We start from the raw sequence: 26,664 nt of genomic DNA on the forward strand, positions 1-26,664 counted from the left end.
GGTTGGGGTTGGAGGGACGCTAGCGTCTCTTCTACGGTGGGAAGATCTTCTCCTCACCCTCCTCTACTTCAGGAGTGCCAGCTTTGCTGGGAGGAGTATGGGGGGAGGGAGAGCTGCTTTTCACTCGAGGCCTTCTGCTCCACATGCTCCCAGTCGTGCCTTGTTCCCACATCCAAGTCTAGCCAGGATGAAAAGCTCCTGACTTAGTGGGCACAAGCTCAGGTACAGTCCTACCATTTTCACGGAGATTCTCACAAATCGGCTCTATGACACATAACAGCACAACCATGGACTCAACTGCGAAATGGTTTCAGGGACTCACCTTTATCTACTTATTTTTCCACCATACATTCCTTTCGTGCAGATGTTCTCCCTTGCCAATATACCTTGCCAATAGCTGTGGTACCATTGGCTGTTGGCATTACCTCCCCTTAGGGGTTGGGATGGAGGAGTGGGGAGAAGTGCGACATTGCCAGCCCTAACTGCCTGGGTATTCGGGTAGCCTGGGAGGCAGGACAGTATTTCCTCAAGTTCCTCGTATCCTTGCAAGCACCACACACTATCCAACCTATAGAAGACATAGTAGGCAGCTCCCTCATGCTCAGCATTGAAACTCCTCTCCTTGCTCTCCTCCCAGGCCAGTTGGATAAATACCTGGTGCAAATGGCATATACATGTTGGAGACTTGTCTCCCTGAAGCCAAGTGGGATCGGTATTAGAACCGTACCTCCCTCTTTTAGCACAAGGTGGGCGAGGAGGATGTCACCGACGAAATAGGATGGGACATTAGTTAAAATGACTCTCTGCATGGTAGCTTCTAATGGGCCCACTGGCAGGAATGTTCTGCCCAAAGTGAGCACCCTACCGGAGGGCCAGATCTACCACCTCCTCAGACCTGAAGAGAAATACAGCCTTCCTGTACATCTTCGATGTGGCAACAATGTCCGAGGAGCTGACAACACCAGCCATGGCCTTTATGAATGTATCTATTCTCATGTTAGGGTCGGTGTATCTCTTCAGCCAAAGGTTTTGTCATAAAAATAAGCAGTAATAGGACCACAGGAGTGGATACATCTGCACAGGTTTTTGCAGACACAACCCTCTCTCCCAGGAGCTATACTTACCTTAACAACGCCTGGGAGACCCCCCACTGCAGATTCATGTCGCGGTGAACCTGTTGTATATGGCGCCTGCTGAATATCTGATTGGGTTGGGGGGGGGGGGGGGGGGGGAGAGGAGGAGATGGCGGTTGATGTCCTGAATAATGTGCTTATTAATGACATACTAATGTATTAAAACGAACTTTCTGCGGTCCTGCGGCATGTATTACGCCACTCCACCAGCGAGGAGCCGATAAGATCGGAACTCGGAAACTCGTCGGTGCAAATCACGCTCTCTAGGCTTTGAGCATGCGCCGCCATTCCCACAGACCGAGAGTGCGGGCTCAAAATTGCCCCACTCTCTTCTAGAATATTTTTCATGAAACAATCAGATGTGTGATGACCAATAACAACCTATCTGAGCACTTGGTGATTTCCTTTCTCCCCCCTAACATTTATTTCAAGCTTGTGAAGTAAATCCTTTATCTTTTTTCACTTACTCTTTTTGTAAAGTGTATGTAACTCCCCAGGGAATGATTATCTATCTACGTAACATTCAACAAGCAAACCATTTGCAGTGCTCCGTTTCCTAGAACTGTCCCTAAAATATTTCACAAATGGAATCCCATATCCACTGTTTGCAGAAGAGCAGGTGATTCTGCAGTCAAAGTACTTTTAACAACCCTTCTTATTTTCTTAGCTTCCCAGGCTACCAAGCACCATTTCCCATTTTAATCCACCAAAAATATTATGAAACTAGCTGTACTCAAATACGCAACTGGCATCAGAAAAGCATCACTAAAAATAACAGATTTCATGTTCTTTGGCTCACCCAGAGCTAGAAACGTATGTATGCATTTCTCCCCGCACCCTACACCCTAACTATGACTGTAACACTACATTCTGCACCCTCTCCTTTCCTTCTCCCCCTATGTACTCTATGAACATATGTTTTGACTGCATAGCACCCAAGAAAGATTACTTTCCACTGTATCCCAATACATGTGACAATAAAAAAATCAAATCCATATTAGATTTATAAAAATTTTTTATTTGCATTAAAATATCTTCAACTTTAGGGTTCTCCATCGCAGTACTTAGTTCTAATACATCAAAACCAACATCTGGTCTTGTCTGACCACATAACCAATTCAACTGACTAATCAAGCTTCACAACTGCTCCGGTTTTCTTTAGATGTAAGATTTTTCTGTGGTGACCTAGCACGCTTAACCAGAATAGGAGTAACAGTAAATAGGGTTGCTGATTCCAACTTACTCCAGACCTATTCTGCTAATGCTTAAAATCAACATATTTAGAATACCCTGAAGCCTGGCTTCCAATCTTAAATTCCACCTTAATCTTATTACTGCCACATTTCTCAAATTCCACACTACTATCCCATCATCAACATGCATCATAATGATGCCTGAATGTTTCCCTTTAGACACCATTAAAACATTGAGGCATCAGCTTTTAGTGAACAGCCGACTTTCAGCAAAAAAAAATCTCAGTGAAAAATAGCACACTCCAAGGCATCGTTTAGCCCAGAAACATATTTGTTTAGTCTTCATAATTTTCTATCTGCGTCACTTGCCACTTTAGGTGGTTTTAGAAACATTTTTCTCAAATTTTTAATCCTGCAGAAATGCAGCATTTATGGCAATTGATCTATACTCCTTTAATTAAGTGGGAAAAACGCTGAGAAAATTTTTCAGGAATTATTTTCGTTCTGTGAGAGAGTTCGCTCAAACATTGGCATTACTCAGTCACTCTTCAAAACCCTGAATAACCAGTCTCACTTTAACCTTAAGTCCCATCTACAAGGACCTTTTCTGTACAAATCCATCTATGCAACAAGGCTGGCTGTCCCTATCTGGTACTTCAGAATAAACTCCAAAGTTCTACCAACTAATTCCTTTTGTTTCGCCGCTCTTGACTTTATCCTGTAGTCAAGATGTAGCCATCCTTTCACTCTTCAAGGACGACTGCTGTAAGATCTCTCTCTCTCAGTCAGAAACACTTTCTCCAATATGTAATCATTTTCTAAATGCAAGAGTCACTTCAGACCCACTACTATAATTCTCACTTTCTTACTTTCCATTCTTTTGCCCCATTCTGCCACACCACAGACTAAGCTTGCCAACAGCTTTTCCTGCATGTCCCACAATAGTTGCATCCCTTCATTCACTGGACCCTTCCGGAACATACGTATCCACCTTAGGCAATTGGCCTTTGGATGGGATAGCACTGTCTTGCACCTCATATACAATCAGAATATTACCATCCAGCTCCTACTCTAGTGTATTTTGCTCCTCAGGATTGTCATCGTTAAAAATGCGAGTATGAGGTACAGGGTACCACATCATCTTCTATCAGTTGTTCAGATTCTGAGAGTTTGTAGTTAATCCGGATTAACGATGAGGAATGAACATTAATAGTTTGAATCTGAAACCAAAAGAGAAAATGCTAGAAAATCTCAGCAGGTCTGGCAGAATCTGTAAGGAGAGAAAAGAGCTGACGTTGAGTCCAGATGACCCTTTGTCAAAGCTAAAAGGCATAGAAAGTGGGAGATATTTATACTGCAGGGTGAGGGAATGAAAGGTGAGTCATAGCCACAAAACCGAGCAGAAAGGGTGCTAATACAGTCCATAGAGAGAATAGAAGGTGCGAATGGCCAAACGACTGAGAAGCTGAAATCAGAGGGTAAGCTGTGACAGATGAAGATGTGGGGGGAGGGGAGAGATGGGTGGGAGAGAGGTAAAATTGAGAAAAAGGGGAAAAGGGAAAGCAAAGGGGGAGAAGAAAAATAAAGAAAGACAATAGAGAACAGTTAAAAGTTAAATAAAATGAAAACAAAGGGGTGGGGGTGGGGTAGAGCTAATGATCTGAAGTTGTTGAATTCGATGTTGGGACCGGAAGGTTGTAAAGTGCCTAGCCAGAAGATGAGATGCTATTTCTCCAGTTTGCGTTGAGCTTCGCTGGAACATTGCAGCAAGCCAAGGACAGACATGTGGGCATGGGAGCAAGATCGTGTGTTAAAATGGCAAGCAACCTGATTGCACACAGACCTAAGGTGCTCAGCAAAGCGACCACCTAGTCTATGTTTGGTCTCTCCGATATAGAGGAGACCACAATACTTTAACCGTAATAGTTTGAATGCCATGTTGGATAACCATCGTTTTACCATCACACCATATTACCTTACTAGGACTTTTCTATTCTTTAAGGCCCTTTTGTAATAAAAGACTACCTTGGACAGTCTTATACAATGCCTTAGAGATCTCCAAGATTTTTTTTAAAGAAAACCCTTTTTGCTGCAAGTAAAGCATCAAATGTGCAAAACAAATGGAACCAATTGAAGTCCCCTCTTGGGCAAGGTAACTGTCACCAGCAGAAAAGCTAACTTGGAATTGCTCTATAGAGCAACATAGATAGGGACTATACCCTCCAACCATATGAAGCAAATTCTTTGCACGAATAGGCATAGCAGCATCCTCTGAAAATTTTTACATATTTCACATTTTGCATTAATACAACTAAGGAGTAGCAGGAGGTCACTCAGTCCTTCGAGTTTGCTCTGCCATTTGATAAGATTATGGCTGATCTGATAGTAATCCTCAAATCTGCACTCCACTTGCTCCCGATAACCTATCACCCTCTTGCTTACCAAGAATCTATCCACCGCTACCTTAAAAGACTCTGCTTCCAGTCTTTTCCGGAAGAGAGTTCCATAGATCCACAACCCTCAGTGAAAATTTTCTGCCTAATCACCATTTTAAATAGGCAACTCCCTTATTTTTAAACAGTGACCCCAAGTTCTAGATCCTCCTTGTGGTGAACCATCGTTGGTTCCCACTGGATAGTACTGAGCCAGGGTCTGGCCAGTACTACAAGGATGTACATATGTTACTGTTGGGTTGTGCTACTTGTTGCTGTTGGGGTTAGGGTGGGGTTGTTACACCTTTGTACTGTAGTGTTGTGGTACATCCCAGTCGGGTTCCGCCTCCTGGGAGAGGTATAAAAGTCCGGCTGCTTCATTACAGTAAATAAAAGCCTTTTATTTCCCGAGCATCTGGCCTCGTGTTTGAGAAGCGCATCACTCCTACAAAAGGAAACACCCTCTCCACATCCACCCTGTCAAGTTCCTTCAGGACCTTATATGTTTCAATCAAGTCTCACTCTTCTGAATTCCAGTAGATTCAAGCATAGCCTGTCTATTCTGCTCATAAGATAACCAACCCATTCCAGGTATTAGTCTGGTAGATCTTCTGTGAACTGTTTCCAATGCATTTACATATTTCCTTTAATAAGGTGACCAATACTGCAAACAGTACTCCAAATGGGGTATTACTAGTGCCCAGTACGACTGAAGCATAACCTCCTACTTTGATATTCAATTCCCCTTAAAATAAACAATAACATTCTCTTAGCTTTCCCAAATACCTGCTGTACCTGCATACTAGCCTTTGTGATTCATGCACAACGACACTCAGATCCCTCTGCACCTCAGAGCTCTGTAGCCTCCCACCAATTAGATAATATTCTTTTGTATTCTTCCTGCCAAAGTGGACAACTTCACATTACACTCCATTTGCCAGATCTTTGCCCACTCAAAAACGCTAAAACTTTTGCAGCCTCCTTATGCCCTCTTCACAAATTTGGCAACCATTTTTTCAATCCCTTCATCCAAGTCATTTATATTAATTGTAAACAGTTGAGATCCAAGCACTGATCCCTGTGGCACATCACTTGTTATGTTTTGCCAACCTGAAGATGACCCATTTATGCTTCTCTGCTTCCTGTTAGGCAGCCAATCTTCAATCCATGCCAATATGTTACCCTCTATAAAGTTAGCTTTTATTGTCTGCAATTTCGTTTGATGTATCAAATGTCTTCTGGAAATCTAATTACAGTACATCCACAGGTTCCCCTTTATCCACAGCACAGGTTACTTCTTAAAAGACCATTAATAAGTTGGTTAAACATTATTTCCCTTTCACAAAACCACACTGACTCATGTTTTAAACATTCTAATTCGATCACTCTTCAATCTTCTATATTAAAGGGAAGACACACTAAATCTTTGCAACTTGACCTCATAATTTAATATTTAGCCTCATTCTAGTGAATTTGTGCTACACCCACTCCAATGCCAATGTACTCTTCCTGAGGTGCAGTGCCCAGATAGAATCTGACCAAGACTCCATACAATTGAAGCCAACTTCCTACCCTTTGTGTTCCAACCCTCTTGAGACATTCTATAGAATTTAGCTGAAAGGGAAAGAATAGAGCATTGTTACAGGGCTCCATCGCTGCAGAGCAGGAACCAAAATTAACAGAATGCTGAAACATAGAGCGAAAACAGTACTGTTCAAATTGGAGGAAATCATGGTCTTATCAGCTCATTCCTTAAGAGCTATTCTTAGTTCTGGTTAGCTAAGTAGAAGTAGAATGTTCAAGCCCTGAAGGAAACTCAGAAATAAGAAACAATATTGACGCCTCATGGGAAAGTGCTAAGCTATTACACAGAATTTACAGCACAGACGCATGTCATTTGATGCAGCTTGTGGGCAGGTGTTTGTGCGCCACACAAACTGCCTAAAATGCTATTTCATATAGCCTTATCAGCATCACCTTCTATTACTTTCTCCCTAACCTACTTATCTAGTTCCCCTAGGGATGACACGGTGGCACAGTGGTTAGCACTGCTACCTCACAGCTCCAGGGACCCGGGTTCGATTCCTGGCTTGGGTCACTGTCTGTGTGGAGTTTGAACGTTCGCCCCGTGTCTGCGTGGGTTTCCTCCGGGTACTTTGGTTTCCTCCCATAGTCCAAAGATGTGGGGTTCGGTGCATTGGCCATGCTAAATTGCCCCTTAGTGTCCCAGGATGCATAGGTTAGAGGGATTATGTGGGGTTACGAGGATAGGGCCTGGGTGGGATTGTGGTCGGTGCAGACTCGATGGGCCAAATGGCCTCCCCTTCTGCACTGTAGGATTTCTATGATGATTCTATGATAATGGCATTTGTGCATTTTGCCTCAACTATTCTGGGTGGTAGCAAATTTCACATTCTAACAACTCACTTGGTAAATAAGTTTTTGTTGAATTCTTTACTGCATTTATTAGTGAGCACATTATATTTATTACCCTAATTTTGGAGTCCCCCCCTAAAGTAAAAACATTGTTTGTATGTTATACATAGAAACAATGTATTTCCCCTATGAAAAAGAACGGAAGAAACAGTCTTCCGTTCTTTTTCATAGATGTCCAAAGATGTGCGGGTTAGGTTGATTGGCTAGGTTAAAAATTGTCCCTTAGAGTCCTGAGATGCGTAGGTTAGAGGGATTAGCAGGTAAATATGTGGGGGTAGGGCCTGGGTGGGATTGTGGTCGGTGCAGACTCGATGGGCCGAATGGCCTCCTTCTGCACTGTAGGGTTTCTATGATTTCTTCTATGATTTCTTCTCAGCCTTGAAAGGAAGTTAGAAGTATACAAAATGGTAAATGATTGAGAAAAGGTAAATCTAAGACAGTAGTGCAAACTCAATTAGGACACCAGGGAGCAGATTCAAACTAGTAAATGGCAGAGTTAGGACTGTCAGGAAACTATATACACATGGAGTGGGGTTTGGCAGGAGAGGGTTGACTAAAATCTGATATATTTTAATACAGTTAGGTGTGGTAATAATGGCCAAACAACCTTCCTTTCCCCTAACTTATCGTGATAGATATAGATCAGGGAAGTAAGGGGGTTTGCTGATTTCTTAAGTAATTTTCTCCAAAGTGCTTTTGAGGTGAAGTAATTCATAATCATGATTGTTGCAGGTGTTCCAGGATGGGTTTATTTTTATGTATGTTACTTAAATTGGTCTCAGATAATCATAATTTGTCATAATAATCTTTGAAAAAAGTGTTCTCTATTCTTTATTTTCTGACAGTTTTGTTCCTGGCAGCTAACTTCAATGCATGCATTGTAACTTATTTAAGAGCTATCCATTTAAGAAGGAACAGAGTTACTTCAAAGATGCCTGATAATAAAGGTTTCCTTGATGTATGAAAGTTGATGGTTCACAGGCCTCAGGATCATCTGTCCTGAAGGGATTCATATTTCTAACACAGAGAGAATCTTGAGAAACATATTGTTAGTGAATTCACAGACCGGAAGACCTTCGTTCAGGCAATGGCAAACATGCAGGGGAACAACAACACAGTACACAGAACTGAAAAGGAATCCTTACTGCAAAAGTGCAACATTTCCAAATAGACAGTGCTTGAAGGGAACATTTAAAGAGCATTCTCCCCTACACCTATTTGCATGCTGGAAAGAACAACTCCAGGGCAATATGCATACAAACCCCACTTTAAACAGGCAATTTGAGAACCAACTCTGCAAGGCAAAGCCAACTTAAGCCAAACCCAGCCATAAACTCAGTGGGGCAGAATAGTGGCACAGTGGTTAGCACTACTGCCTCACAGTGTCAGGGATCTGGGTTCGAGTCCTGGCTGGTCACTGTCTGTGCGGAGTTTGCACATTCTCCATGTCTGCATGGGTTTCCTCCCATAGTCCGAAAGACGTGCTGGTTAGGTGCATTGGCCATGGTAAACTCTCTCTCAACGTATTAGAACAGGCGCTGGAGTGTGGCGACTAGGGGATTTTCACGGTAACTTGATTGCTGTGTTAATGTAAGCCTACTTGTGACACAAATAAATAAATTAAAATAAATAGTGCTATTAGGATGAAATTCACAGTGGCATGAATTGCATCAGGAGACAGGGTTTCCTCTGATAAAACCTATTTTTTGATTTGATGTCTGTTAAAGCGGATGAGTTGTGCTATCCTATGACAGCACTAAATTGAAATCAGATTTTGAATGCTGTCTATGTTAAATACTGGCAGAGTTTTAGTGCACCACCAGCAGCGTCTCATTACTTCCAACAAAACATTTTGTTCACTAGGCCACTTAACAGCAGGCTCCTTGCTGTGACACATTGGTCCTCATTAAAGAAAATAATACACGGTAAAGGCCCCCATCAGTTTAAATAATTGAATCTTTTACCATTTTCTAAACTGCGCAATATACCCTTTGAAAATTTGGAGTTAAATGTTACAGTCTTTACAAACAACCTCTGGAAGGACATGTCTGCTTGTACAAAACTACTGTTGTACATCATGTTGACCAGAGTAAACTTCACTGGTATCATTCAAAAATATTTCACCCCTGCTTTCCTGAGGCAGGTCCACCTAAAGTGACTGGAGTTGTTGGGACCCATATATATTTTCATAATATGCATCTGTAATTTTTGACAGTGACTGTATAATCAGCTTCAGTTCTGTACACTAGGAATATTAGCAGATATATTTTCTGACAGGGATGGCTTTTTAGCATTACGCTTCTTTGGGCTTCTTAATTAGCTTTGGCCAAAGTGTACAGTTCCAAACTGTAAAGTACAAAGAGCAGAAACCCGCTTCACAAATAATTTGATTCCCAGGATTCCTCACTACTATTTAGGACAGTACAAAATTGATTTTCATCAGTGATGACATTCTACACTACAGGGAAGCCTGAAAAATGCATCAATGCTGGACGTAGAACTTTGAACACCATGCTCTCCTGCCTGGAGGATTGCATGCTGTGAGTAGTTCCTGTGGAGAATACTGAAGGTAGGATAAAGGTGGCAGAATATCTGAATTTATCAATGCAAGTTTGAAGGACATTAGTGACATTGCAGGATTTGGCAAGTACTCTGCGGTCTGTTACGTGTTGGCATCTGTGATGGCGCAAAGCTTTACCCGGTGAATTTAGTAAAATGGTAGCACTCGTAGAATTATCAGTGTGATTGAAAACATGTTGTGCAACATCAGTTGGCAAAAGTGAAACAAAAGGATGAAAAAATAACAGATAAAAGGCAAAACTTAAAATTTCACCCCTTTTGTGGACAGCATCTTCAGAAGTAATGAAAAAAGGTAATGCCATTGAAAGTAGTTCAGGATTGGTAAAACAGCAATTGTTATATAGGTTATAAAAACTCCTTATCCAATTTTCCAATCAAGTCCAATTACAGCTAGCCAGATAATGACTAGCCCATTGAAGTTGCACTCAATTTCAAATGTTTTTTGCCACAACTAATATTCTACAAGATAAACAAATCTGATGTCAACCTGTGACCTTCCCCAATTCGAGCTGCTCACAAGTTAATGTCTTTCACTTGTATTGATGCTGAGTACGACATGTTTGAGGAGTGATGCCAATTTTGTCAATGTAGATTTTGCCAGGCCTGCGAGGATAAGTCTGACAACAAATTTGCAATGCTCATTTCACACAAAGCCCTGATGATGGTGTTATTGTGCACGATGAGTGTATGGGATGACCAATGTGTTCTTAGGACTTGTCTATTCTTACAGAAAAAAAATGAGAAGGGATCTTTGTTTCCAAAATCATCTGCTGATGACTGAAGTTACTGGAGTGAATATCTCTTGTCAAATGCAGCTCTACACCAGCAAGGGCTAACAAAGTCCCCACACAATTCTTGGGAGCACTCAAATTTCAAAGCTTGTTCTGACGTTGCCTGTTCATGCACTCGGAACGAGTATGTTGCACATTAGTGTTTAGACTTCCCATCAAGGAAAAAGAAACATTGCGTTTTGCTCCATCTCACTTCTTGATCAGCTGAAGAAAATACAATCTCCCTTCCAATGTTGCCAAAGAAAATATGTCTACAAAGCTGCCTGAGGGGAAGGTGGTACTGAGATCACATTGCCCTTATTGTGTCACCATTGCTTACTTTGTTTATAAGGTAGTCAAGTGTTTTATTGGAGCCTTTACAAGACAACACTGCTGTATTATAAAAATCAGTGCATTGCAAGCATAAAATTGGACCAAATCTTACCAGTGCCTGTACCAGTGGGGTCACCTCCTTGAATCTGGAAAAAGAAAGAAGCCTCCTTAATAGCTGCAACAACTTGCTTTTCTAAGGTGCTCTGCACGTACATAAAATAATTTTCATTGCATTCTACACAAGCGAGGGAAATCCAGAGACTTACCGAGTAGTTTGGAAAATTGGAAATTAACTTGGGAGTGGCAAGGTGTAGGTAAAGGGAAATGTGTATAGAGGGGGTGTTTGAAAGCAGGGAAAGGGTGACAAGTCTGAGGATCTAGGAATAGAGTTCCCAAAGACAGAAACATATTGATGCACAAGGATGACCTTAGCAAAGAAACAGGAACAAGAAGCAACTAAGCTCAAGAGGAACAGAAGGTTAGAAGAGGCACATCAGATGACAAGATCTCATTCAGTTAAGGTGAAGCAAGAAGAGGACATCTGAAATCAAGGACGAAAACTTGATCTATTCGCTGGGATCTGAGGATCCAGTCGTGCTCAGATGGGTGCCAAGAATGTGGGACTTTGTGGGGCAAGGACATGTCCATAGCTTTACCAATTAGTCATAATTTGTATAGGAGATTTGTGTTTCACTACAAATCAATAAAGGGATTTTGCAGCTGCATTTTCAGATTGTCGGCTCTAAAAAAAGTAGCCAACCATTTTCCTCAGATAATCATTTACATGGAATCATAGAATTGTATAACGCAAAAGATAGGCATTCAGTCTGGCATTCCGATGCTGTCTCGCTGAAAAAGGAATCCCAATCCTTCGCCCTTTCCTAATATTCCTTTATTCTTTATCCCCCAATATTATCCATAACCTTTTCAAAAGCTGCAGCTGAATCTCTGAGGCATTTCACAGAAAAGGCGGTGACATCTACAACATGATCTCTGGGAGACATTTAACCCAGTACGGCAGAAATCCTGCCCCAATAGCTGCCAGACAATCAAAGACTGTACTGGCAGCAGCACCAGGAAGGGTCATTACTGTGAATGGGGCTGCAGGCAAGAGTGATGGGATCACTTATGGTGGGGGGTTTAAGGAAACAATTCTACCCTCCTGCCAGTGGTAGGGATATGGTATCTCCACTCCACAGTGTAACAGGTTTACATAGTTTCCAATATAAACGTGGCCAGAGAAATTTACATTGGAAAAGATGGTCGGGCATGTATGCAGATGTAAATGACCAGGTTGATTGGCAGTGGTATTGCATACAGAGTGAAGACCAAATTTTCCCCTCAGGCAAAGCAAGGTTAGAGGCCAAGGGATATTTAGACCAATGTACACTGATGTAAGTCACCATCTTCAAATGATACACGGTGTCCTTATTTTTACATATTTCCGCTGTACACTCCTATTTCCAACCTTATAAAGAAAACTGCTACATAAACTTACCACAATAACTACACTTTCCAGTCAATAGTGGCTCACAATTAATGCGGATTTGTTACCCATCTTCTGAACTGAGTGACTTGCCACACCATTTCAGAGGGCACTTAAGAGTCAACTATATTTCTGTGGATCTGGAGTCTGGAGCCAGACCAGGCAAGGGGGGCAAATTTCATTCCCAAAGGGACATGAGTGAACCAGATAGGGTTTTTATGACAATCAACAATGGTTTTAAGGTCACTATTACTGAGATTAGCTCATCAATTCCAGCTGCCATGGTGGAATTAGAACACTTGTTCCCAGATTACTAGTCCAGTAACATTACCACAATGCCAGAATCTGAATATAGAATCTCTTCTGTACCCCCTCTATAACTTGAAATGTTTCCTAAAGTGTGGTATCCAAAACTGGAACACATTACTTTGACCTAACTCAACATTTTTATAGCTTTAGCATTAACTTTTTGCTTTTCTATTGAATACCCCAATTTATAAAACCTAAGATGCTGTATGCTTGCTCTTTTTCAGCTTGTTCCACGTGTCACCCCACGATTGGTGTATGTGTATCGCTAGTGCTTTTGCTGCTTTATTCTTTATAGCATAGAATATTTGATTATTCTTGCTTCCAAAATGGGTCTCTTCACAATTTGCCCACATTAAATTTTATCTGATACTCATCTATCTGATCTGTTATTTTGTTTGTTCTCTTGAAATCACGATTTTCTACATAGTTAACAATGGTCTCTAATTATCTGTTACCAATTTGAAATGTGAACTCGGTTTCACACTGGATAAAAGCAAATTACTGCAGATGCTGGAATCTGAAACCAAAAGAGAAAATGCTGGAAAACCTCAGCAGGTCTGGAAGCATCTGTAAGGAGAGAAAAGAGCTGATGTTTCAAGTCCCTTCGTCAAAACTAAAAGGCATAGAAAGTGGGAGATTTTTATACTGCAGAGGGAGGGAATGAAAGACGAGTCATGACCACAGAAACCTGGGGGAGGGGGGTGGGAAAGAGAGAGGAGAGAGAATGAGGAAGACTGGAGGAACAGCATCTCATCTTCCGGCTCGGCACTTTCTAGCCTTCCGGTCTCAACATCGAATTCAACAACTTCAGATGATTTGCACTACCCCACCTCGACCCCATTATTTTCATTCTATTTTATTTAATTTTTTATTGTTCTCTACCTTTTATTTCTTTATTGTCTTTCTTCATTTTTCTTCCCCCAGCCCCCCCACGCTTTCCCCCTACTTTATCCCCTTTCCCTTACCTTTTCTCCCCCTTTGCTTCTCCCCCCACCCCTCCAACATCTTCATTTTAGCTTCTCTGCCGTTTGGCCATTCACACCCTTTATTCTCTCTTTGGACAGCTATTAGCAGTCTTTTCCCCTGGTTTCTGTGGCAATGATTCATCTTTCATTCCCTCCCCCTGCAGTATAAATATCTCCCACTTTCTATGCCTTTTAGCTTTTACAAAGGGTCATCTGGACTTGAAACATCAGCTCTTTTCTCTCCTTACAGTTGCTGCCAGAGCTGCTGAGAGTTTCCAGCATTTTCTCTTTTGGAACTCGGTTTCACAGATGTTACCTGACATTGAGTATTTTCTGTTTTTATTTCAGGTTTTCAGAATCGGCAGTATTTTGCTTTTGTAAACAAAAAATTACATTTATTTAGCACCTTTAACTTAATAAAACATCCCAAGGCACTTCACAGGAGTATTATAAAAATATGACACCAAGCCACATATGATATTAGGTCAAATGACCAAAAGCTCGGTGGAAGAGCTATCTTTTAAGGAGAACAGCTATCTTTTTAAAAAGAGAAGTAACAAGGGGGAGAGGAACAGGAAGGGTATTCCAGAGTATAAAGTCCAGCAATTGAAGACATGACCACAATTGGAGGAGTGATTAAAATTAGGAATGCTCAAGAAATATGAATTAAAGGAGCACAGATTTAATGAAGGGTTGAAGTCCTGGAGGAGATTTTAGAGAGGCCATGGAGGGGTTTGAAAACAGTGATGTCAATTTTAAAATCACAACATTGCTTGACTAGGAATGTAGGTCAGTGAGCACAGGGGTGATAGGGGAACAAGACTTGGTGCGCGTTAAAACATGGACGGCAGAATTTTGGATAACTTCAAGTTTACTGAGGTAGAATTTGGGAGATCAGCCAAGAGTGTATAGGAATTGTCAAGGCTAGAGGTAACCAGATTTTGAGAAATTGTTCCCACTTGTGAAAGGATCAAGAACGAGAAGGCACAGATTTAAATAACTGGTAAAAGAAGCAAAAGCGACAAGAGGAAAATCTTTTTCATCCAGTGAGTGGTTAGGGTCTGGAATGTACTGCCTGAGTGTTTGGTGGAGGTGCGTTCAGTTGAAGTGAAGTCAGGAGATGCCAAAGAGGTGGAAATGATGGCGTGAATATGGGTTGGAAGTTTATCTCAGTTCAAATGTGACACCAAGGCTGTGAACAGTCTGGTTTAATCTCACACTGTTTCAAGGGAGAGGGATGGAGTCGGTCACTAGGGAACAGAGGGTGGAGCGCTGACCAAAAACAATGCCTTTAGTCTTCCCAAAATTTAACTGGAAGTACACCAGGAGTATTGGACGTTGGATTAACAGTCTGATAATTCAACAACAGCTGGAGGAGTTGAAAGAGGTGATAGTGAAGTTGAGCTGGGTGTCATCAGTGTGTGAAAACTAATGTTGTGCTTTCAGGTGATGTCACAGAGGGGTAGCATATATATGAGAAATAGGAGAGGGCAGAGGATATATGCTGAAGGAATCTACAATGGTTTCATATAAACAATGCAGAACATCACACTGACGCAGCAAGGAATCTCTACTAGTTAGGATTAAGGTACACTGCAGTAGATTTTGCATCTGGATAATGCTTTGCTTGATTTGGAAGTTTAATGAGATGGTGCGGAGGGAGCTTCATGCTTCCTCGAACACCTGATTATATAAAAATCTATGTATGATATACATACACAAGTTTTACATAATATAAAATTAATCAAGCTTCAAGGAGGCTCATGACACAAATATAGCGTCTGTACTAGATATTCTCTCAGGGTCAGTGTTACCTATCTCTCTCATGAATGGATCCTATGTCTTTTATGATCAGGGTGCATCTTTACAACCCAATACCTCCTCATACAATTTTGGGATCCATGGGTTGTAACAATTCAGCTTCTTGTTGTAAGAAATAGATATTCTAGTCTCACATGTGCCATCAAGTGTGCTCTCCTGTCTTCCAAAAGTTAGATTGATTATCACATTAGTGAGGAGGTCAAATAGAAATTGACAAGCAGACAAATAGTGAATGAAAAAAATGACACTTTAACACGGAGTAGGAAGATAGTCAATATGAACTAAATGTTACAATTGGTTTGCAGGAACAGAGAGAGACCTGCATGTATGTAAAATATCTTCAAGGGTGGCAGGGCAAGTTTGAGAAGGCTATTAAAAAACAAAAGGACCCTTGGCTTTATTAATAGATGTGGAGATGTAGAGTATAAAAGCAAAAAGAATTATGCTAAATATTTATAAGCACTGATTCGGCCTCAGCTGGAGTAGTGTGTTCAGTTCAAGACCCCCCATTTTAGGATGTATGTTAAGGTCTTAGACAGATTGCAAAGGGATTTATAGAATGGCATCAGGGATTAGGGATTTTGGTTATGTGGAGAGACTGGAGATTTTAGTGTTGCCTCTGCAGAACAGAGAAGTTTAGGAGGAGAACTAATAGGACACAAAAATCATGAATTGTTTGGATAACTATTGCCAGTGCCAGATGGTTCAGTAGCTTGATGACACAGACGTAAAGTGATTACCAAAGCACCAGAGGTGATCTGAGGAGATCTTTTTGCTGTTGTGCTCTGGAATGCACTGCCTGAACGGCTGGTGAAAGCAGATTTGATAGTCATATTCAAAAGGGAGTTGGATAAATTATTGAAGGAAAAAACTCTCAGGACTATAGGGAAAGAGCAGGGGACTGGGATTCATTGGATAGCTTTACTAAAAGGTCAGCACTGATATGATGGGCCAAATGGCCTCCTTCAGTGCTGGATCATTGCCATATTTATAGTAAATTTCACTTCACTCGAATTTAATTCGGTACCATAGAAAATAACAATGCTGTCTTTGTTAGCATATTAAATACACTCATCTCACTTGAGAGTGTTCTCACATTGGTCAGGCTTGACCTAAATGAGAGAGCTTTCTCTCTCTAGATAGCTCTCTCAGAGACTGTGCGTTTATTAAATCAAAGAATTTTACAACAGAGGGGAGCTTTTTATCTGCCAGTGCTAGCTCTTTGAGCTATCCAATTTAGAACCACACCCGTGTTTCCCAATGATTTTGCAAATTAGTACCCTTCAAGTTCATTCCAAATTGCCTTTTGAAATTTTTGATGTAATCTCAGTCCATTATCCTGTCAGGTAATATGTTCCAGATTTTAACAATCTTCTTATTTTCCCGTGCTTCTTTTGTCAATTATTTTAAATCGATGACCTCTGGTTACCAGCCTATTTGCCAGAGGAAACAGTTTTTTGTTACTTATTCTGTCAAATCCCTCAGAATTCTGAATACCTCTATTAGCTCTGTATTCAATTTCGAAAGTTAACAGCTCCAGTTTCTCCAATTCCTATGCATTTGAAGTCTCTTAACCTTTTCATCCTGGTGATCTTCCTCTGTAGCCCCATAGAATCCCTACAGTGCAGAAGGAGGCCATTCGGCCCATTGAGTCTGCAGCGTCTCTCCGAAAGAGCAACATCTAACCTGTGCTCACACCCCCTCACAATGGGTGTTGACCCGTTAGAGAAAATCTCCATTACAAGAGAGGAAGTGTTAGGTTTTTTAGGGAACATTAAAACTGACAAAGCCCCAGGGCCTGATGGCATCTATCCTCGACTGCTCAGGGAGACGAGAGATGAAATTGCTGGGCCTCTGACGGAAATCTTTGTCGCTTCTTTGGACACGGGTGAGGTCCCTGAGGATTGGAGGATAGCGAATGTGGTCCCGTTGTTTAAGAAGGGTAGCAGGGATAACCCAGGAAATTATAGGCCGGTGAGCTTGACGTCCGTGGTAGGGAAGTTGTTGGAGAGGATTCTTAGAGACAGGATGTATGTGCATTTAGAACGGAACAATCTCATTAGTGACAGACAGCATGGTTTTGTAAGAGGGAGGTCGTGCCTTACAAATTTGGTGGAGTTTTTTGAGGAAGTGACAAAAACGGTTGATGAAGGAAGGGCCGTGGATGTCGTCTATATGGATTTCAGTAAGGCATTTGACAAAGTCCCACATGGCAGGTTGGTTAAGAAGGTTAAGACTCATGGGATACAAGGAGAACTGGCTTGGCCATAGGAGACAGAGGGTAGTGGTCGAAGGGTCTTTTTCCGGCTGGAGGTCTGTGACCAGTGGTGTTCCGCAGGGCTCTGTACTGGGACCTCTGCTATTTGTGATATATATAAATGATTTGAAAGAAGGTGTAACTGGTGTAATCAGCAAGTTTGCGGATGACACGAAGATGGCTGGACTTGCGGATAGCGAAGAGCATTGTCGGGCAATACAGCAGGATATAGATAGGCTGGAAAATTGGGCAGAGAGGTGGCAGATGGAGTTTAATCCGGATAAATGTGAAGTGATGTATTTTGGAAGAAATAATGTAGGGAGGAGTTATACAATAAATGGCAGAGTCATCAGGAGTATAGAAACACAGAGGGACCTAGGTGTGCAAGTCCACAAATCCTTGAAGGTGGCAACACAGGTGGAGAAGGTGGTGAAGAAGGCATATGGTATGCTTGCCTTTATAGGACGGGGTATAGAGTATAAAAGCTGGAGTCGGATGATGCAGCTGTATAGAACGCTGGTTAGGCCACATTTGGAGTACTGCGTCCAGTTCTGGTCGCCGCACTACCAGAAGGACGTGGAGGCGTTAGAGAGAGTGCAGAGAAAGTTTACCAGGATGTTGCCTGGTATGGAGGGTCTTAGCTATGAGGAGAGATTGGGTAGACTGGGGTTGTTCTCCTTGGAAAGACGGAGAATGAGGGGAGATCTAATAGAGGTGTACAAGATTATGATGGGTATAGATAGGGTGAACAGTGGGAAGCTTTTTCCCAGCTCGGAGGTGACGATCACGAGGGGTCACCGGCTCAAGCTGAGAGGGGCGAAGTATAACTCAGATATCAGAGGGACGTTTTTTACACAGAGGGTGGTTGGGGCCTGGAATGCGCTGCCAAGTAGGGTGGTGGAGGCAGGCACGCTGACATCGTTTAAGACTTACCTGGATAGTCACATGAGCAGCCTGGGAATGGAGGGATACAAACGATTGGTCTAGTTGGACCAAGGAGCGGCACAGGCTTGGAGGGCCGAAGGGCCTGTTTCCTGTGCTGTACTGTTCTTTGTTCTTTGTTCTCTCCCTGCCTATCCCTGTAACCCGGTGCATTTTAACATGGCTAATCCACCTAATCTACATTCCTTCTGAAGTGTGGTTCCCAGAAATATACACTACACACCAGTTGAGGCTTAATCAAATCTTTGTAAGTTTTAGCTCGGCTTCCTTGTTTTTAAATTTGGTGCCAATGTTTACAAAGTCAAGTTTCCCAAGGATTTATGTATACGTATCCCAAGAATCCATAATTCTGGTGTTCTCCTAAAAATAGTATCATTTAGATTATATTGCCTCTCCATGCTGTTTTTCCAATATTGTATCATTTCACACTTATTCCAAATTAAATTGCACCTTCCAGGAGTTTGCCTTTTTCACACAAATGTGTTCCTGAAGTGTGCTACTGTGCCATTCACTAATTATTACATTTCTATATGTAGTATTATCCCAACCTCTGAAATTGCACTAGAACAGAAAATAATGCTTAGTTAGTCAGGCAGCATGTGTGGAGAAAGAAACTGAGTTAACGTTTCAGGTCGATGCCCTTTCATCAGATCGGTGAAAGGCTAGAAATGTAATTGTTTTTAAGCAAGTGAAAGGGGGAAGGTGGGAAAAAGCGCAAGAAGAAAGGTCTGTGATGGGTGGAAGACAAGAGATTAGATGACAAAAAGAAAAGAATTGATGGATCAAGGTCAAAAGGATGATCAGCCATGATTGTATTGAATGGCAGAGCAGGCTCGAAGGGCCAAATGGCCTCCTTCTGCTTCCATTTTCTATGTTTCTAAAAGAAATAAAACAACGTGTCTAGAGGAGGTAGCATGAAGAACAGATGCTGTCTGGAAAAAGCAACTCGAGAAAAATGAGAATAAAATAACACCTACAAAGAAGGAAAATAAAATCGGGGCAGAGGTTATGGCCCTTTCAATGTTCAGACCCAAAAGTTGCAAGAGCCTAATCAGAAGATGTGATGTTCTTCAAGCTTACTTTGAGCACTGGAATACTGCTGAAGGCTGAAGACTGAGGTGTCAGTGTGTGACCAAGGTAGAAAAATTAAAATGACGTGATCAGAAGTACAGGATCATGCGTATGGAGCAAATGTTTGGATTAAGAAAATCATCACTTCAGCTATTTTGCTTAGATCTATCCATATTCCCCAGCATGTGGCTGCTTGGTGGATTTAATCTCTCGCGAACTAAATTGAATTTGATAGTAATATTTCAATGTAAATTATGAACTGACATCTGATAAACTCCCAGTTCACTGAGCCAAGGGTTTGGCAAGAGCAGAGTTCCTGTTAACTACTGGCCAAAAAAACCCCTCTGTAGCTTTCACTATAATTGGAAATATTCTCTGAATTTTTCCTTTCCCTTTTGAAGGATTTCAAAGAGTCCAAACTCACTGCATAATTTGACAATCTTTTCCAGAGGGCAGCAACTTTGTGTGAAAAGAAATACTTACCCAACATCTAATGAAACACTTTGCAGAAGGATATTATATTCATGTCCCCACCTTGTTCTCCCATTTCTATCCAATTAAAATAACCCGTCCAACTGGATGGATTCATTTGACTGCCTTATTCATAATTTCTGTAAGCCTTTGTTTTACGATTAAAAATCATCTCATATCACTTAACCTATGTTTTAAAAATAGGAGCCATAACACCGGGTTCCAATTCGGATGCATTCTCCTGTATTTATAACTGCACTTCCAATATCACCACCACCCCTACACACTCCCTACCCTGAAGTCACATCTTTTTCTAGTTTCTTTCCTGTCTCCCCTCATACGTTCTGCATTCATTATGTTTATAAAATCCACCTCCTGCTCCCTGGGCTATATTCCCACTTTTCCCTTCCTGGCTCCCATATTAGCCAATATCATAAACAGTTCTCTTTCTTCAGGTGTTGTCCCCATCTTCTTTAAATCTGCACTCATCATCCTTCTCAAAAAACCACCCCTTCACCTCCAACATTCTTACAAGTTAATTTCCCCCTCTCCATTCTCCCATTCCTTTCCAAAGTCCCCGAATGTGTTAGATAGAATCCCTCCAGTACAGAAAAAGGCCATTCGGCCCATCGAGTCTGCACCGACCACAATCCCACCCAGGCCCTATCCCCATATCTTTACCCACTAATCCCTCTAGCCTAAGCATCTCAGGACACTAAGGGCAATTTTAGCATGGCCAATCAACCTAACCTGCACATCTTTGGACTGTAGGAGGAAACTGGAGCATCCGGAGGAAACCCACGCAGACATGAGGAGAATGTGCAAACTCCACACAGACAGTGGCCCAAGCCGGGAATCGAACCCAGGTCCCTGGAGCTGTGAAGCAGCAGTGCTAACCACTGTGCTACCATGCCGCCCATTGTTGTCACCTCTGAAATCAGTGTTCACCTTTCCCAGAACTTCAGGTTTGAATCTCTCCAATCAGACTTCCACCCCGCAACAGGACTGAAACGGCTCTGATCAAAAACACAATTGACATCCTCTCTAACTGTGACAAAGGTAAATTATTCCTCCTCGTCCTTCTCAAACTGTGTGCAGTCTTTCACATACTGACCACACCACCCTGCTCCAAAGCTTCTTCAGTGTTGTCCAGCTAGGTGGGATGGCTTGATTCCATTTAGCTAACCACAGCCAGAGTGTCAATAACAATGGTTTCTCTTGCTGCTCTGCACTGTTACCTCTGATGTCCCTGTATGATCTCTTTGGCCTGCTCCTATTTCTCATTTACATACTACACCTCAACCAAAAACAGTGTTAGTTTTCACAAATACACTGAAAATACCCAACTCAACCTCATCACCACTCTTTTGACTACTCCATTATTGCTGAATTACCAGATTGCCTATCCACCATCCAGGACTCCAGAACTCCTCCAATTAAATAGCGGGAAGACTAAAGCCACTTTTTTTGGTCCTTACTTCAAACTCTGTTCCCTCGCCAATAACCCTAACCCCTTTCTGCCAACTGCCTAAGACTAAACCAGACCATTTATAACCTTGTTACAATGTCACATTTGACTGCAAATAAACTTCCGACCACATATTCACCACGACTGCCCATTTTCACCTCCGGTTTTGCCCTGCCTCAGCTAATCTATTGCTGACACCTTCTAATCATGCATTTGTTTCCTATAGGCTTGATTATTCCACTGCATTTCTGGTTCGTCCCTCACACTTATAAACTTGAGATCATCCAAGATTTTGCTGCCTGTGTCCTAATTCGCACCAAGTTCTGTTCAACTCCAGACCCTGTGTTTCCTGACCTACATTGGATCACAGTTTAAAAATTGCTTGATTTTAAAATTTTCAACTTTATTTAAATCTGCCTATGGCCTCGATATCTTTGTAATCTCCTCCAGCCCCAAATCCTCCAAGATATATGCGCTCATCTAATTCTGACTTCTCAAGATTTTAATCCTGATTTTAATCACTCCACCATTGCTAGCTGTGTCTTCTGTGGCACAGGCCATAAGCTCTGGAGTTCCTTCTCCTCCTCTTGACCTAACCCTCCTCCTTTAAGATGCCCTTAAAACCAAACCTACCTCATTGGCCAAGTTTTTGGTCATCGGACCCAATATCTAATGTCTGTGTCACATTTTGCTCTTGTGAAGAACATTGGAAACTTTTCTTCTATTAAAGAAGCAATATTAATATAAGTCATTGTTGTGCTGGTGAAATTGAGGAATTCTGATTCATCCATGCAACCATGTGGTCATGTAGCCACCACAGACCAAATTAGTAACACTGGAATATTGGGAATCTACAACATCATTCTTACAGATTGCAATCTTTCAATTTTGACTGCCAATGTTTAGACTACAAACAGCTGTAATGTACAAAGTATTTCATATGGTTTTGTATTTTTTAAGCAACAATCATTCTTAACATTTCAAAACAAACACATGGTCAGCATTCTTTCATGTACTGAACTGTTTTGCAAAATTGGTAATGGGGGGAATGGAACATTTTTCCACTATTTTAAAAACTAGTCACAATGTGGATGATGCTGGCTAGGCTGCATTTAAAGATTCTCAGCAACAGCCACTCCATCCAATTCAACGAGAACATCAGCAAGATACAGATAATTCTCCATCTTCCCAGCACCAGCATATGCCTAGACACTAAATGCCCCAGTGTAAATGCTACAATTTGCAATCCAGCTACCTTAATGGTCTTTCAGCAAAATTAGATTATGAGCAATTTTATGCTATGGATGTGCGTTCACTAAGATTGAATTGCGTGTGTTCAAAATTGCCTCAGGATTGGGTACTTACTCCTGTCAGAGGCAGGAAAAAAGACCACATCCAAAGGAAAAGGATTGTTGTGCTGACTTACTGAACTAACAAGATAGATCGCATTATCACCAAAGCTTGCTATTTCATAAAATGCTTTTCTTTTATCTTTCATTACTCCTAGGATACAATATTTATAAATTTGAAGAGAGATGCTCTATACAGTATATTAATTTTCAAGATATTTCAAACAAAAGCTTGGCCCAAATCTTCAAAAGTCTGAAGCATTTTTACAGAGCTGCAGCTTATATCTTATAGTATACACAATCTTGCACCTTATCCCTACATTGCAGGAAACCACCCCTCACTGGAGGAGTGTTGAAGGGAGGCGATGGCCTAGTGGTATTGTCGCTAGGCTATTAATCCAGAAACTCAGCTAATGCAACAAGGGAGGGGCAATATATGCTGGCCAGCCAGCGACGCCCACATCCCATGAATGAATAAAAAAGCAGCATCATTAGGGAACAATAAGTAACTATTTGAGAGATGGTAAAGTCTGGAAGCAGATAGGTTTAAGGAAGACAAAGGTGGTTCACTATACTTTTTGATTAGGACTATAGCATAACCATACATTAATTGTTTAAAATTACATTTCTAAATTAGCTAACTTTAAAAGTCCAGGGCAATTTGACCACTTCTGAGCTAGGAAAGTTATTTTTAAAAATTTAGAAGAGTCCTTCTGCAAAATAAAAAAAGACCTTTTGATTGGATCGTAATGCATGACAACACAGCTCGAGTTGAACACAGTTTGAGTACTACTCATAAAATGCTTTCAGTGAAGCAGATTTTTAAAAAGCACGATCTATTCTAAAAGATGGTCTGTCTTTTTTCTCTCACTAACATCAATGAAACCTACCACATAGAGACTGCTTTAAACTGTTGGGTCCAGGAAAAGTATTTGAATACTTTTTTAAAAATCAGGGCATTGATCATTGTTCTTCCAGTTCAGCGAGTGATATTGTACAAGAGACATTTTAAACAGATCTCACACTGAGCATCTTACACGTCAGCAGTAGTAATGGACCCACCATGAAGTTCCGGATGGATCGGTGAAATATTGTTCCATCATAATAGCCCTTTTTGCACAGTTTGACGAAATTTTCGCATGTCTTTGGCGTCTATAAAAATCAAACAGAGAAAGGAAACTTTAAATTCTTGCCATTTAAAGATTGATAAAAAGGGGAAAATGGAATAAGAATGAACTAGCAAGGAATATAAAACAGATTGTAAGAGCTTTTACGTGCAAGTAAAAAGGAAGTGTGCAGCTAAAATAAACATTGGCCCCTTAAAAGCAGAGACAGGACCAATTATTATGGGGAATGAGGAAATGACAGACATTGAGAAAATATAATGGGTTGGATTTTCTAGCCCTTCCCGCTGGCGGGATCTTCTGTTCCCGCTGAAGACATGACTCTGTGGCAGGTTCCCTGTCGGTGGGACGGGTGAACCATGCAAAGTGCCATAGACATCAATGGGACTGGAAGGTCCTGCTGACAGCCAATGGCCAGCCACATCCACTGCCAGGGAACATGCCACAGGGAGACCAGCAAATCCCACCCTATGTGTCTGTCTCCACAGTAGAAGACACAAGTTGCAAATCAGAAATAGAGGGTAACTGAGATGCTAAAAAACGTGAGGAAATTAGGTAATTAGATAACAAGGACACTTATGTCAGACTCCAATTAATGACGACAGTTCAACTTTCAACACCATCATTCCTACAAAACTCATCTCCAAAGTCTCTGGCTTAGGACTCGGTTCCTTCCTCTGTGACTGGATCTGAGTGTTCCTAACCCATAGACCGCAATCAGTAAGGATAGGCAACAATACCTCCTCCATGATTGTCCTCAACACCGGTGCCCCGCAAGGCTGTGGCTTCAGCCCCTTACTATACTCCTTATACACCTATGACTGTGTGGCTAAATTATCCTCCAACTCGATTTTCAAGTTTGCACCGTAGTGGGTTGGACCTCAAACAATGAATAGGCGGAATACATGAAAGAGATAGAGAATCTGGTGCAACGACAATAATCTCTCTCTCAATGTTAGTAAAACAAAGGAGAGTCATCGACTTCAGGAAGCGTAGTGGAGGGCATGGCCCTGTTTACATCAATGGGGACGAAGTGGAAATGGTGAAGAGTTTGTAGGTGCCCAGATCACCAACAACTTGTCCTGGTTCCTCCACACTGATGCTATAGTTAAGAAAGCCCACCAACATCTCTACTTTCTCAGGACGCTAAGAAAAGTTGGCACGTCTACTATGACTCTCACCAACTTTTACAGATGCACCATAGAAAGCATTCTTTCTGGTTCTATCACAGCTTGGTATGGCTCCTGTTCTGTCCAAGATCACAAGAAACTACAAAGGGTCGTGAACGAAGCCCAGTCCACCACGCAAACCAGCCTCCCATCCAATGACTCTGTCTATACTTCCCACTGCCTTGGAAAAGCAGCCAGCATAATTAAGGACCCCACGCATTCCGGACATACTCACCTCCAAGAGAGAAAAAAAATACAAAAATCTGAGGTCACCCAACTGAAGAATAGCTTCTTCCCTCTGCCATCAGACTTTTGAATGGACCTACCTGATATCAAGTTGATCTTTCTCTATACCCTAGCTATGACTGTAACACTACATCCTGCACTCTCTATGAACGGTATGCTCTGTCTGTATAACATGCAAGAAACAATACTTTTCACTGTATGAATGGGAAAATAATCAAATCAAGATTTAAACTTTAAGGACTAAACTCCTGATGGTCTATATCCTCAGGTCCTAAAGAGATAGCTGCAGGATGTGTTGGCACTGATTATCCAAAATTGCCCAGATTCTGAAACCATTCCAATAGATTGGGAGTTAGCAAATGTAACATTGCTATTTAAGAAAGGATGGGGAGAGAAAACAAGCTAGTGACCCTAACATTGGTTGGGAAAGTGCTGGAATCTATTATTAGGGGAATCTTAATTATGCACTTTTAAAATCAGAGTATGATTAGACAAAGTCAACATAGTTTTACAAAAGGCATGAAACGGTACAGTCCTTGTGAAGACTAAGTTCCATCTTCACATTGAGGATACCTTCCATCACGTTGTGTGGCTCTACAACTGTGCTAAATGGGATAGACTTAGAACAGATCGAGCAGCTCAAAACTAGGGATCTACGAGGCATTGTGGGCCACCAGCAGTCACAGAATTATATCGAACCTATCTATCCCTCACTCTAACAAAATCATAAAGCCAGGGGATCAATGCTGGTTGAATGAAGAGTGCAGGAGAGCGTGCCAGGAGCAACATCAGGCATACCTAAAAATGTGGTATCAACTTGAAGCTACAACACAGGGCAATTTGCATGCCAAACAGCGGGAGAAGCAAACAAATGACAGAACTAAGCAATCCTACATCCAATGGATCAAATTAAAGCTCTTCAGGCCTGCCACATCAAGTGGTGAATGCTGGTGGGCAATTAAGCAACTAACAGGAGGAGCAGGTTTGACTAATGTCCCCAACTTGTATAGAATCCTACAGTGCAGGAGGAGGCCATTTGACCCATCGAGTCTGCACCGACCACAATCCCACCCAGGCCCTATCCCCATAACCCCATGCATTTATTCTAG

General features: G+C 41.6%; 1 protein-coding gene across 2 annotated transcripts in view; it reads right to left on the reverse strand.

Moving 5' to 3' along the window:
• ppil2 (peptidylprolyl isomerase (cyclophilin)-like 2) overlaps positions 1–26,664 on the reverse strand; it is a 350,538-nt gene that overhangs the window by 130,017 nt on the left and 193,857 nt on the right. For both annotated transcript variants that reach the window (XM_078226847.1, XM_078226848.1), the window contains exons 13-14: positions 24,079–24,168; positions 10,990–11,023 (exon numbers count right to left, since the gene is read on the reverse strand). In XM_078226847.1, the coding sequence (XP_078082973.1) occupies positions 10,990–11,023; positions 24,079–24,168 (124 nt within the window). The remainder of the gene's footprint in view (positions 1–10,989; positions 11,024–24,078; positions 24,169–26,664) is intronic.

The sequence above is a fragment of the Mustelus asterias genome, chromosome 13, assembly GCF_964213995.1.
Source record: "Mustelus asterias chromosome 13, sMusAst1.hap1.1, whole genome shotgun sequence".
Taxonomy (NCBI): domain Eukaryota; kingdom Metazoa; phylum Chordata; class Chondrichthyes; order Carcharhiniformes; family Triakidae; genus Mustelus; species Mustelus asterias.